Source organism: Nicotiana tabacum, chromosome 9 (genome assembly GCF_000715075.1).
Source record: "Nicotiana tabacum cultivar K326 chromosome 9, ASM71507v2, whole genome shotgun sequence".
NCBI classification, from domain to species: domain Eukaryota; kingdom Viridiplantae; phylum Streptophyta; class Magnoliopsida; order Solanales; family Solanaceae; genus Nicotiana; species Nicotiana tabacum.
The window spans coordinates 665,630-678,547 of record NC_134088.1 but is presented as its reverse complement, the minus strand read 5'-3'; the positions used below and the strand labels follow the sequence as shown (position 1 = coordinate 678,547).

The window sequence follows — 12,918 nt, the reverse complement described above, 5'->3', positions numbered from 1 at the left end:
CGTCAGTTACAAAAACAAAAACTTCAGCAATTACAAACAAAAACTTCAACAAATAGAGAACAAAACTTCAGCTACTATGCTTAAGTTCAGCAATTACAAACAAAAACTTCAGCACACTTGCTACTTCAATCCCGTCTACTAGAATGCTGAAGTTTTGCGTGATTGCCTTTACTACTTCAGCCCCGTATGCTAAAGTTACACGAAAAAGTGGGTACGCTTGCAATTTTTCTTACAAAGCGGGCACAAGTTAAAACCTGACCCAAAAAGCGGGTATAGATGCAAATGCTCCACTGAAGACGGCGATATGCAAATTAAACTACAGTCATAAATTAAAACAAAGTGTGACCATGATTATACAATAGGAAAAATCATATGTATACTTGATGCATACACCAAATATAAACACATGACATGCATTATTCTTTTAGCTATAAAGTTTTATTGCTTAAAATTGTCACTAGAGTTTATGCACTATAGATCAGGAGATGTATTCAATTCATGCAAATTGATTGAAGGGACTTATGCTGATCTGCTAAACAAGCTCGAGATGAATGCAAACAAGAAGCAATGGGCTATTGGACCTATGCTATCAGATTGGCACTAAAACTGAAAGATCCCCAAAGAAAAATAAAATCATATGACATGAAGAGGGCAAAAAAAAAAAACTGTACACTTGATAATTGCTGAATTAGTGATACATCTTCAAATGCCTTTTATACATCAAATAAAGGTCAAAGAAATACAAGAGAAAGAATCTCATGACAAAGCCTCGGTCATAAGTGAACGATGCTTCTGTTGCTGCTCATAAAGCTCGCGGAAGATGCTGTATTTGGCATCGTGGTACTTCTTCACTTTTGGGTCTTTAGATGGATACACAACCTGCCATCAACCGCATGAAACCCATAAGAACAACAAGGCACCTTGAAAACTTAAAGGAAGATGGAGAATACCAGGAAGGGGTAAGACTTTTTTTCCAAATTTCTTTCGAATTGGTAAGCACAAAGTCCAGTAATATACCGGAAGATAAAACTGCTATAATCTGGTTTCGCAAAGGTGTATGGCACCAAGGAGGGTGGCGGTGGAGGGGGAAGAGGAGGAGATCTTCCATTAGATTATCCGGATGAAGCAAACAAGACAGCCTCTAAGCAAGTAACATGATGGTGCAGTAAAGGACTTTGTGGAACATTTAATCTATCCCAACAAGATCTAAACAGAAGAAACTAACAATAAAAAAATAGTTCTTAAAAAAAAAAAAAAACTTAAAAAATAGTTCTAAAAATAAAAAAGAAAAAGCTATGATTAAAGGTTCCTCTTCCTGTGACATTAGTCAAATGCTCTTTCTTTTCAAATTAAGCACGTAAATAATGTACTGACAGTCGCACACACCTGACCAGCAGCATTCATTGCTTTCATGGCCTCACGAACAGTAGGATATTTCTTTGAAGCAACAGCACCAAGAATAGAAGCGCCCAATAGCACAGATTCATTTTCGCGTGGAAGAATGATAGGGTAACCTGCACAAGATATAATACAGGTTGGAATTGATTAACATATCCAAAACACACAGATGGATTATTCAGTACCCAGGTTAAGGCTTCATGCAGATACTGAAAGAAAACAAATTGAAAGCTATAACACAACATGCAGATACTGAAAGATAACAAATTGAAAGCTATAACACACCCTTTTCAGCAATTGGGAAGCTCAAGGGAAAGTTTAGGATTCACTACCATCCATAGAAATCTAGCACTTCTTAACTTGGTGTTTCAGGTTATTTCCTTCTATTTCATTTCTTATTGTTCTAGAGGAGGTCCACAAGCGAGGATATGATGCTAGCTTCGAATTTTGTGCTGGCGTCAACAATGAGGTACGAGGATATTAAGCAAGCTTTTTATATTTTTTCTGGCGTCAACAAGGGTGGAAGGACAGTGCATTTTACAAGTATAGCTGGACCGTGATCCACTTCTAAGAACTAGAACAGATACCGAAAAGCACAGATATGCAAGATGCTCTTCTAAACCTAATTGCCAGTTAGCAGCTCCAAGACCACCGGGTACTGTAACTTTCAGTGTTCGATTTAAATTTGCTACAACTAAACTGACTAACTGATTGGGAATGGCATGCACAGAATATATGCATCCACAAACATGTTCACATATTCATCCACTTCATGTATATTACATAACTCATTGATAAGCAGCATAAGAGACTGAGTATGAGAGAGAGAGAGAGAGAGAGAGACCAATAATATCCGCATGTTCTTGAACAAATAGTCGATTCTTTGCAAGTCCACCACAGGCAAGTAGGGTGTCAATCTGGACATGAAGAAACAATATAAGGAAGAAGATCACTTCAAGCAAGGCAGTAAATATTGGTTCAGGTATCAAAATGGAAGGCATGTATACTTTATGCTGAAAGCTCCCAGCATAAGAAAAGCAACTACATAGAAGATCAAAGTGATCAATAAGAAATTCTGAAAGACAAATAATCCATTATTAGGTTCTTTCTCCGCCACATCCTAACCTCCGACCACTGTTACCACAAAATCTTTCCTTTGAATACCAACTATTAACAGTCCAAGTCTTGTCAAAGATGCATATGCTTGCCGCCAAAATGTCATATTCATGACCTAAGCAGCTGACATACACACAAAAAAAAAAAAGTTTGGGGGAGGGGGGGGAATGCAAACAGAACCAAAAAAGTCAGGAAGAAATCTCATATCCCACCCGAGCAAATTGTTTAAGCTTCCAAATGAAGGCAGTGATATTAGACCAAGATAGTTATAATTGGCTAGGTATTGACATCATTACAGACTTATAACCATGTGATAACATTTTTAAGAGGTCATTAGCAATACTCAAGCAGAGCTCCTTGCGCTGGAAACAGGTCTAAGAGTTGCTGTACAGTTTAAGCTCCATCCTCTTGAAATCGAAACGGACTCAACAGAGGTAACAAATCTTCTCAGTACTGATCATCAAATTTATAACCACATTATCTCTTCATGCAGGTGGTCAATGGCCCAGTTGGGGATCCCGCTGCTCAGACATAACTTCCGAGAAGCAAATTCTGTGGCGCACCTCTTGGCAAAAGACGGTACCAAGCTTAGGAATATGAATAAAACAATCATCCTTCATGCACCTACGCCAATGGTGGAGGCAGCAATGAAAGATGACGCTGTTGGGAAATCCTACCTTAGATCTATATCGGAAGAATCTTGTATTAAGCTAGCTAGTATGGGTGATATTAATGCAGTGAATAGCTCTAGTTCTTTTGTAACATCTCCCATTTTCGATCCCAATGGGATGGCTGGGGGTGATCTATGTAATATTACTTAGTATTTAATAAAATTTCCTGTTTACAACCAAAAAAAAAAAAAAAGATAAAATTTTTAAGAGACTTCCTTCATAGCTGTTTCTTTTATACATTAAAATTATCACAAGGCATGAATCTGGAAATTTAGTGGTGGCAACTGCTTTTTTATATCAGAAACTACATAAGCTATCAGAGTACAAAATGTAAAAGTTTCTAAAAAAGAGAGCAATAGCAATTCCACAGTAAAAGATACATAGTAGTATCAGGATATGAGTCCTTACGTTGTGTCCATTAGCATTGCAGTGCTCTACTATATGGCGGGTTCCATATGCAATGCCCTGTACTGTCGCAAGGTAGAGAAGTGCCAGCTGCTTTTCACTAGTGTCAAGCGTTAAACCAGAAATCATCCCTTTTGACTTCGGGTCTGCAATTGGGGACCTGAATAGAAATTTTGCGTGTATTTTAGAGCAGATAATTAGGGAATCGAGGTGAAAAACTTATTAACAATTCTTCATCACTATACCTGTTACCATGAAAATCTGGGAGGATATGCAAATCCTTAGTCAATGCAGATATAAATTGTGATCCCTCATCTTGCTTCATTGATTCCAATATCTCATTCAACAAGTCAAATATTGAGATTCCTAGCAGAGAACAGACTTTAACTGGTAAGCAGGAGGCGATTGCAACAGAGGAAATAGCAAAAAGCAAATTGCATGTGAGTTGAAGCATAACTAAGAAGAGAATTTGACAAGGAGCGCCACACATATTTTCGTAAATGACACATCAAGGTCATCTTACTTCGAGATGCAGCACGATTTGCAAGATGTGGGGATGCAACGTGATTTTCAATAATATAGTCTAGCAATGCACCAGTGGCACTCTGTCCTCCTTCAGTGAGCCAGTACTCAGGCACCATTGCTGAAAATATTGCAAAACCAAAATGACAAAACATCATTTGCTTTGTAACAAAAGCAGTAGCATATCAGATAAAAATATGGGAACCCTCCTAGATTAATGCTTCAACTAAATGCAGAACCTAATATGTAATCATAAGTAATTCTTTTTTTTGAGAAAGATAATCATAAGTAATTCTTATACAGCTTGTCAGCATTAGTAAAAACATTTCGACTATGCATATGCACATGACCCCTAAATCTTGATAATTATCTCCGTCTTTAGTTGGAAGAAGGTAGCAGTAAATTTTGATAGTATCATTTCCACCATTTGTACAAAAATAGTTTGAAGAAACAAGAGGTACATTGCAAAGTGGAGGTGTACCTGACCAGAAAGGTCCCCAAACTCCAGGTATGAATAACTTTGTCCTGGATACAGCCATGTGACATGTGGAAGTACCACATACGAGCACCATACGCCTACTTATAGCATCCTCATCAACTTTCAAAATTACAGTAACACTCCATCGATAAGTAAATCTAGTCAACAATATATGTGAAGATATTTTAATCATTCAACATAGTGCAGAAGATTACTCAATAATAACAACCTATAGATTCAGAATCTGATGCAGGCACACTTTCCATTACACCGACACCACCAGCATGAGCATCTATCAGTGCAGTACCTACAGGTGTCCCCGCCATCAAGCCCAATTCCTGAAACATAAGCAGCACCTTAGTAAAATTAACTCAAAAGCATGAGGAAAGTAAGGCACTCATAACCATCAAAGTCCACATAATTAAATATGATTGTGTCCTTTTTTTCACTTTTGCTAATAATCAAGAACTCAAGATGCAATGTGATTCTTATGAATTCTTCACCTTTGCAGCATCCAGTGTTAAACCCGAACCCAATGCATGACCAGGGAATGCTACACTTCGGCCTGCACATTTTTAGTAGAAAATCATGATAAGAATAACTAAGCAGTTCTTAAGATCAAATGATCTTCCACCATATGAGCAACATAAATAAATATTGACCCTTTGAGACAATTAGCCTAAACAATCCATATATAAACTAGAAAGAGCAAAAAACCAAAAATAAAAAAACAACAGAAAAAGAGAACAAGAAAAAAAGAAAAGAAAGAATTAATAAATGAAGGAAAAGGATGCTAAGCAGAAACGACCACTGATTGCCAGGAGGGTGCATCAGTAAAATGCTAATGGCAACCTAACATGAACTGATGCAGAAATTTGTGATTTTTCCTTTCCTTTCCTTTTTTGCGAGAGAAGACCAACCAATCAGTTTATTAATCCTCAACTAATCCCTAATCTTATGAGAGGTGAACTGTATCTGTTCCAGCAACTCAATGCTCAATTCTCAATGACTTTCAAAAGTCGCACATTGTAGCATGACTTCAGATAAGATGATAAATAGGGATTAACAAGTTTGCAACAAAGTTAGTTCCATGAATTTTTTCCAAGTCATACATTTCAGTAATTTAGGTGAAGCTTCAAATATACCTATCTTAGCATGATGTCCATCAACAAGATCACCTAAACCAATCTCCTCCCAGAATTCATCATCCCATCCACAAGCTTCCATATCACGGGAATCTCTCTCATTTATCTGCTGCATGTGCGCGTGACCTAGATATGTCCATTTGCAGACGGTGGTGCATAGACTCCTTGTGTCATCTCCTGTTGCTCTAATAAGTTAACAGAATAGATGGAATCACCTTTTCCTGTTTAAAACTCAAAAGCTATGGTTCATGAGCTATTTCTTACTTGTATGTTAACCAATCACTTAGATCCATCCACCTAAATGCCATTGACCAGGATTCTTGGAGATTTTCCTTCACCCACAAGAGCTGTAAAAACAATTTTGTATCAACTAGTAGTAATAAAGCATATCAGATATGATGATCAAGAAAGTAATTAGAAACTTCAACTTTCCCTTTTTTACTTCATACAGTAGAAAGCAAGAAGCGTAAAGATGTCAAGAGCAAGCTGTATAAACAACGCACACTCATTCGCCAGTATATGATTCAGAAGGAAGGTACAGCTGTTATCTGATATTCATTCACTACAAGGTAACGAAGGTATGCATGTCCTCATCCCCAATAACATCAGTCATTCCACAGGATTCCAAAAGTATCATTCAAGACCACAGAAAAGCAAGCACATATCCAGAGCACAACACTATATAGCAAATTTTTGACAACCTACAGCTCTTAAATCAGTCTCTTTGACAAGGATCGGAACTTTATTCTATTGCTTCTTACTCTCATACTCCTGCACCTTTTTTCTTGGGTACGTTCAGCAAAGGTGTATGTGGCTCAGGGCTTAAGAGCTTCATACTGAACTAGCACTACCTTAGTCTCCTAATGCTACACAATTACCAAGATAAGAGGGGTCATCCGAAGTGAAAACGTCTACAACTCACCTGATCATCAATAATGTAAGCATTTAACTACTCTTTCGATGTACTGTACTCTATTTGGACATGTTTCATAGGCTTCAGCTGATATTGGTATTTTCTGGCATTAAATTATCAGCAAAAAGTTCTAATTCAGTATCTGTTAAGTTCCTCCAACCATTTCTTCTCCTTGGTGCTCCCAGGAGAAGAGCAAAAAAATGAAAAGCAAAATGCTACGATGGCTTTTGCTCCAGACCATATGGAAAACAGATTATTAATTATCAGACAGTTAGGTGCAGCATAACATAGACTAGTTTTTTCCTGCCCAAGTTCAATCAGGGAATGCTGACCAGTCTCTTGGATTTTATATGAATCTGGATACATTGTTGTTTGATAAAGTGTTGGCCTCAAAAAAGCATAAATTTCCTAACCATACAAGGAGCATGGAACATTTCATAGAATGTACAACAACAACGGCCCAGTATAATCCTACAAGTGGGATCTGGCAACATTTCATAGAATGTGTCAAGAGAAAACTTAGAAGTATGGAAAAATAAGACTTCTCTAATTAGTAGTGTCCACATCTGTTAATTTGAAGAAATTCAGTGCATAATGAACAGTCAAATAGGATGAGTTCCAAAATGGATCTAGTATGGTGAGATCACATCAATCTGCATATGTAACTCTTATAGCACAACTAGTGGAGCTATTTATTTAAGTTTATAAAGCCAAATATCTATGGAACCATGGTGCCCTTTTGTTTCACTTATCATCCGTGTTGCATCTCTTAGTTTGACGTTAAGTTTTTCATTTTCTGACAACTCTTAGAGGACGAGAATTACTCACTATACTCCTTTTGATTGGAGCTATATCCATACATGTTACTTTACAGAGTCAAGAATTTCATTCATGAAAAATATGCTAGACATAAAACAGCAGGCCTCCTACAAGTATATGTACCTTTGGTGGCTCCATCTCGGGGGAAACGCCTCCACCACAGTACTGCAATACAGGTGAGTTAGAGGCATTGATCCTCTCAGCTTGTTTTACAGCCCTATGGTCCATCCACACTATGATGTTCCTTCTAGTATCACCACTCCAGGAAACCGTGACAGGTTCACCCTCAGAATCAACAGCAACTGCACAGAGGAACCAATCCATCCATGTTACTTACTACCATAATTCTGCTCATATACCTCAATCAACACACTAGACAGATTCACTAAGATGAAAATCAGCAGTTAGTGACTGCATACCAAGAGAACAAGTAGCAGCAAACCCCAGTCCCTTAACTTCTTCCTTGGAAACATTTCCGAGGGAACATGCTGTTTTTACCGCAGTGCAGATTGCTAGCCAAATATCAGTCGAGGATTGCTGGATTTGAAGAACCACATAAATGAAATCAGAAACAGAAAAAACTGAAAAGGAAGAACAAGCACTAATTCTTTAATTGCAAAAGCAAAACATAGAACAGTTTTCTCATTTATATCTTCTAAAAACATATTACAATCAAGTATCAAGTAATATATTGTAATGTGACACAACCTATGTTGCTCGGACTCTCTAAAAATGTGGCCGGATACGTGTCGGATCCTCCAAAAGTAGTGCATTTTTGAAGGATCCGACACGGGTGCGGCTACATTTTGGAGAGTCCGCGCAACATAGGACACAACCACCAAAGATTGACCAAAAAGAATGAGGGAAATCAACCGTATAGACAAAGAAGAAAAGCAAGAACAAGGAATGTCTATTCTTAAGATAGTTATCTTTACTTGACAGACCTCAACACAGTCACCGTCTTTCCATATCTGTATTGGGCTACTGGCAGAACCTAGAAGCTTCCCCTCCTCATTAAAGAGACCTGCATTAAATTGTAATCTTAACATTAGTTACATATAACCAATCAGTATTGACTATAGCAACACAAGCTTGACATTATACATAGACCTAAAAGCCAACACAATTTTGTTGCCCAAATATGAAAAGGCTTGTACTTTAGCAGGCTGCCCTCAACTTGTTAACTGTGTCCTGAGTAGGAAATAAATTAAGGTCCTTACTAGAGAGGCAACTATGAAGAGAATGTTCGGGAGAAAATATGTAACATAGCAATTCAACATTCATGCACATAGGACCAGTCGTGTTTTGGCAAATAAAGCCTCTAATAAGTTACAAATGCTTGCATCTTTAATTTACTGGAAGTGACAAAGAAGAGTTGACAAAAAGCATAAAAGAATATGGATTAGAAGAATATAACTTAACAACACAGGGTCTCTTTCATAAGAAGAGCTTTCTCTTCATATTTTTCTTCATTGGTTAACATTTTTCAAAGGGTTTCTGCACTTTTTGCTTCTGATGAACATTTATTTTCCATTCAAGATTTAGGCTGACTGCAACTAAAGGTCTACAAGTAGATTGTACTTGTAAGGATGACACCACCTCCCACTCTTTGTTGAAGAAAAGAACTGGAATAGCTCATGAACAAGATCAAAGCTTAAGATTATTTTTTTTATAATTATTGTAGATTAAGAAATACATTTGTATATAGAGATAATAATATCAAGCAGCATCAGGTTACTGCAAGATTGAAGCTCAAACTCCTGAAATACTAAATTCGCTAACTGAAGTTCTAGATATGCATACACTTTATTAAAGTTTTTCAGCGTGGCATGACCTGTGACACGTCTGCCAACTTCTTCATCAATCATTATTCACTAGTACCCTATCACCAAATAAAGTGTCTGGTCAATGCAATGTCAACTAGTCATGAATGACCAATTCGATAAAGTAGGCCGTAGAACTTTTCCTAGCAAAGAATTTTTTTTCTGCAAATTCTCTCCAACTTTTTTTTGGTAAGGTAAATTGTATTAATCAAAAGGGAGAAAACTCCCGTATACAAGAATATACCAAAAAGTAAAGAATTTACATCGGAACATGATTCTCTACAAATGACGCCCAATCTTATATACAAGTAGGGGCTATATGAGTGCACCAAAAAGCGATCAAAGATAAAAGACTATTCTTAGAATGTGAAAAAGGAGACTCAATCCCCTCAAAAGCTCTCCTATTTCTCTCCCCCCAAAACGCTAGCTCATGCATACAGATTGCATGATCCCCGCCAAATCGACACCAACTCTATATGCACTAACGACACAGTGCGAAAGACTAGAATTCAAGTCCCGGTATATTTTGGATGAAACAATCCTACAAGAACAGTACAAATGCCCAAACCAATCATCTTTCCATTAAACAAGTGTGAGACCCAGATAAGACTGGAAATAGAATCACTGTTCTCATCCAACGTACAGAAACATAATCCACTTGCCTCGCATATCATTCCAGATTCCAGTAGCTGCAACACAAACTGCTGAACTCAAAGCTAAGTTACGATGAACACAAAAAAGATTCATAACCCATCCTAAAACCTATAATACCAATCAGAATTGCTTATACCATCCAGCCGCATACTCATCACCCAGGGGCGGAATTACCTATTGGGAAGGAGGTTCAATTGAATCCCTTTCACTGAATAGTTATACTATGCAAATAGAATATAAACAATTTCTTTTATTTATTTCTAAGCTTTTGAAACTCCTTAATGTAAGAGAAACTTCTAGTGTAGTGTTAAAGGTAAAGGGGATTCAAGATTACTTTAGGTTATAGGTTCAAATAACATGTATGACATTATTGTATTTTTTTTTAATCCCCTTGCTAGAATTCCTGGCTCCGCCATTGCCATCACTAACATCAAAACATCAACTTGCATACAAAATTACAAATGAATAAATATTAAGCACTTGTTCACAAACTCAATGAATATTTCACCACAACCAATCATAAACAACTTCATCCCACAATAATGAAAAATAAAACCAAAAATTAGCCATTAACCCGAGGTCAACAAAAAAAAATATGATTTTTTTCACCATAATCATTCTCGAAACCCCAAAAAACAAAATTAAGTGACACCAACAAGTGCATTACCAAATTTGGGTGCTTTTTTTTCATTAACAAATGCCTCCTCCTGTATGAACTTGCTCACATTGCCGGTCCCAAGCCAATATAAAGGAGGAGGATTGCAGTAGGCCAGTAACCAATTCATAAAATGAATCCTCATAGCCAATGAGGATTCATGTACCTGACACAACTTGGTTACGACTAAGCCATTGTTGTTGTTTTCCATTACGAAATGCACACAAATTGATGAATATAAGCAAAACTTACTGTCAACACAAAAAAGCCATGATTTTTTCACCATAACCAACCTCAAAACCCAAAATAACCAATCACAATTCACTCATATCAACAAGCACTAAACTTGCATGCTTCAAGAGGCGAGCTAGATCATTAGTCACGGGCCCAGTAACTTTTGCTTAGACCATATATTGCAAACCCAGTAAATAAGATAAGCTATGAGTTCAAGGCAATAAGCCAACTAGTCAAGGTCTACACAAAAACCCCATTATTTTATCACCATAGCCAATCTCAAAAAACCCAAAAAAACAAAAAACAATTAAATACTTCACCAATTATTTTTAAAAAAAAAACAGAACCTAACCTGCACGAGCACTACCAGTACCAACATCAACACCAAGGAACACTGAACGAAGATGCTTAGGAGGAATAGTTGTGGTCATTTCAACGGCGGAATTGGGAAATGAATTAAAGCGGTTAAAATAGAAGTGGCGGTTGTGGTTTTGATAAGAGTTGTCAAGTAGTGGTGTTGTTGGGGTATCGGTCATGGATTTTCTTGATTCTAACTTTTTCTCCCTATTTTCTTTGTAATAATCCATTTTTGTCCCCTTTTTTTCCTTTTTTTTTTGTTAATTTTGTTGTACTCAAGATAATACTGCCAGAGTGTCAAGATCTGGAAAAATTACTGGGTTTTTTTTTTAAAGGATGATGACAGGAAGAAGAAGATGATGATGATGATGAGTGTATCTAAATCTGATTAATCTCAATCTTTTTTCTATAATTTAGTTGTGTCCTTTTTTGGTTAATCATTTTGTATTTTATGTATTCTAGTTTGAGAATACAAAATTGTATTCTATTAATAAAATACTAATTAATTAAATATTCTATTAATAAAGTATTTTTAAAAAAATATCCTGAAATTAGTATTTTATTTGAATTATTTATTTATTAATGTTTAAATAAAGATAAACACAGTCTTAATTATCTGGCATTCGGATATTAATACATATTTTAATATTTAGATGTTCTAATCTTAATATTTAGAGGTACATCCAGGACGTTTTAATCTTTAAAAAACAAATGAAGCTAAATTTGATTAATCCCAATCCTTTTGCCACAATTTAGTTATGTCCCTTTTTTGTTAATCGTTTTGTATTGTGTTTATGTGGTTGTCTTGATATAGTTCATAGTGACATATTTTTTCTAATTTTTTCGTAAAAATTGCACGGGACGCCCTATTTGATCGCCCTCATTTAACTTATACCTATTTATTTTTAAATTTTTAATTTGTACTCACTTATTAAATAATTTCAGCCCCCTTTCTCCTTTTTCGTTTTCTTCTTCAAGTTACAAAATAAACTGGTATTTATCTCCAGAAGCGACGCTGCTTTAGTTATAAGGTCAATTTTTTTTAATTGAACAATTCGGCAGTTGTACTTCTGCTCCAAATTTACAGCAAATTAGTCTTAGAAAAAAGTTTAAGTTATCAATAGGATGAGCTATAAAATTTTGGAGTTTTCGTGTTTGAGCTGAGAAGATGTACACTATTTTTCTTAAAAAATCACTGCTAATTGTGGTGCTTCAGCTCTAGAGCTGAAGTTCGTCAGTTACAAAATAAAAACTTCAGCTCGCCAGTTACAAAACAAAAACTTCGCCAGTTATAAAAACAAAAATTTCAGCTCTAGAGCTGAACTTCAGGCCCAGCTACTAGAATGCTGAAGTTTTGTGTGATTGTCTTTGCTACTTCACCCCTGTATGCTGAAGTTATGCGAAAAAAGCGGGTACACTTGCAATTTTTTTGCAAAGCGAACACAAGTTAAAACGTGATACAAAAAACGGGTATAGATGCAAATGCCTCAATCTTTTCTTGTTTTAGAAGCGACATAATTAGAATGAAGTTATTGAGGTTCCGAAATTGAATTTATTTAAGATCATGAAAAAAAAAACAAATGTAGAATGGAAATCTATGGATGGAATCGCATTTAGGGAAGGACAAAAGGAGAGTATTATAGGAAAAAATGACATTGTATATGTGCTCTGAAAATAACAGCCAAACATATAGTATATATTTTTTGTGTGTATATACATATTTTTGTA

General features: G+C 36.2%; 1 protein-coding gene across 1 annotated transcript; it reads right to left on the bottom strand.

Annotated features, from left to right (window-relative positions):
* Positions 1–655: 655 nt before the first annotated feature.
* Positions 656–11,541, bottom strand: LOC107809307 (uncharacterized). The gene is made up of 15 exons (XM_016633912.2): positions 11,186–11,541; positions 8,412–8,491; positions 7,887–8,004; positions 7,591–7,769; positions 6,000–6,082; positions 5,736–5,920; positions 5,094–5,155; positions 4,820–4,928; positions 4,594–4,710; positions 4,114–4,233; positions 3,836–3,956; positions 3,594–3,750; positions 2,243–2,315; positions 1,387–1,514; positions 656–879 (listed from the first exon to the last, which is right to left on the bottom strand). The coding sequence occupies exons 1-15, from the start codon at positions 11,418–11,420 to the stop codon at positions 757–759; spliced, it is 1,890 nt and encodes a 629-aa protein (XP_016489398.1). The 5' UTR covers positions 11,421–11,541; the 3' UTR covers positions 656–756.
* Between the last annotated feature and the right edge of the window lie 1,377 nt (positions 11,542–12,918).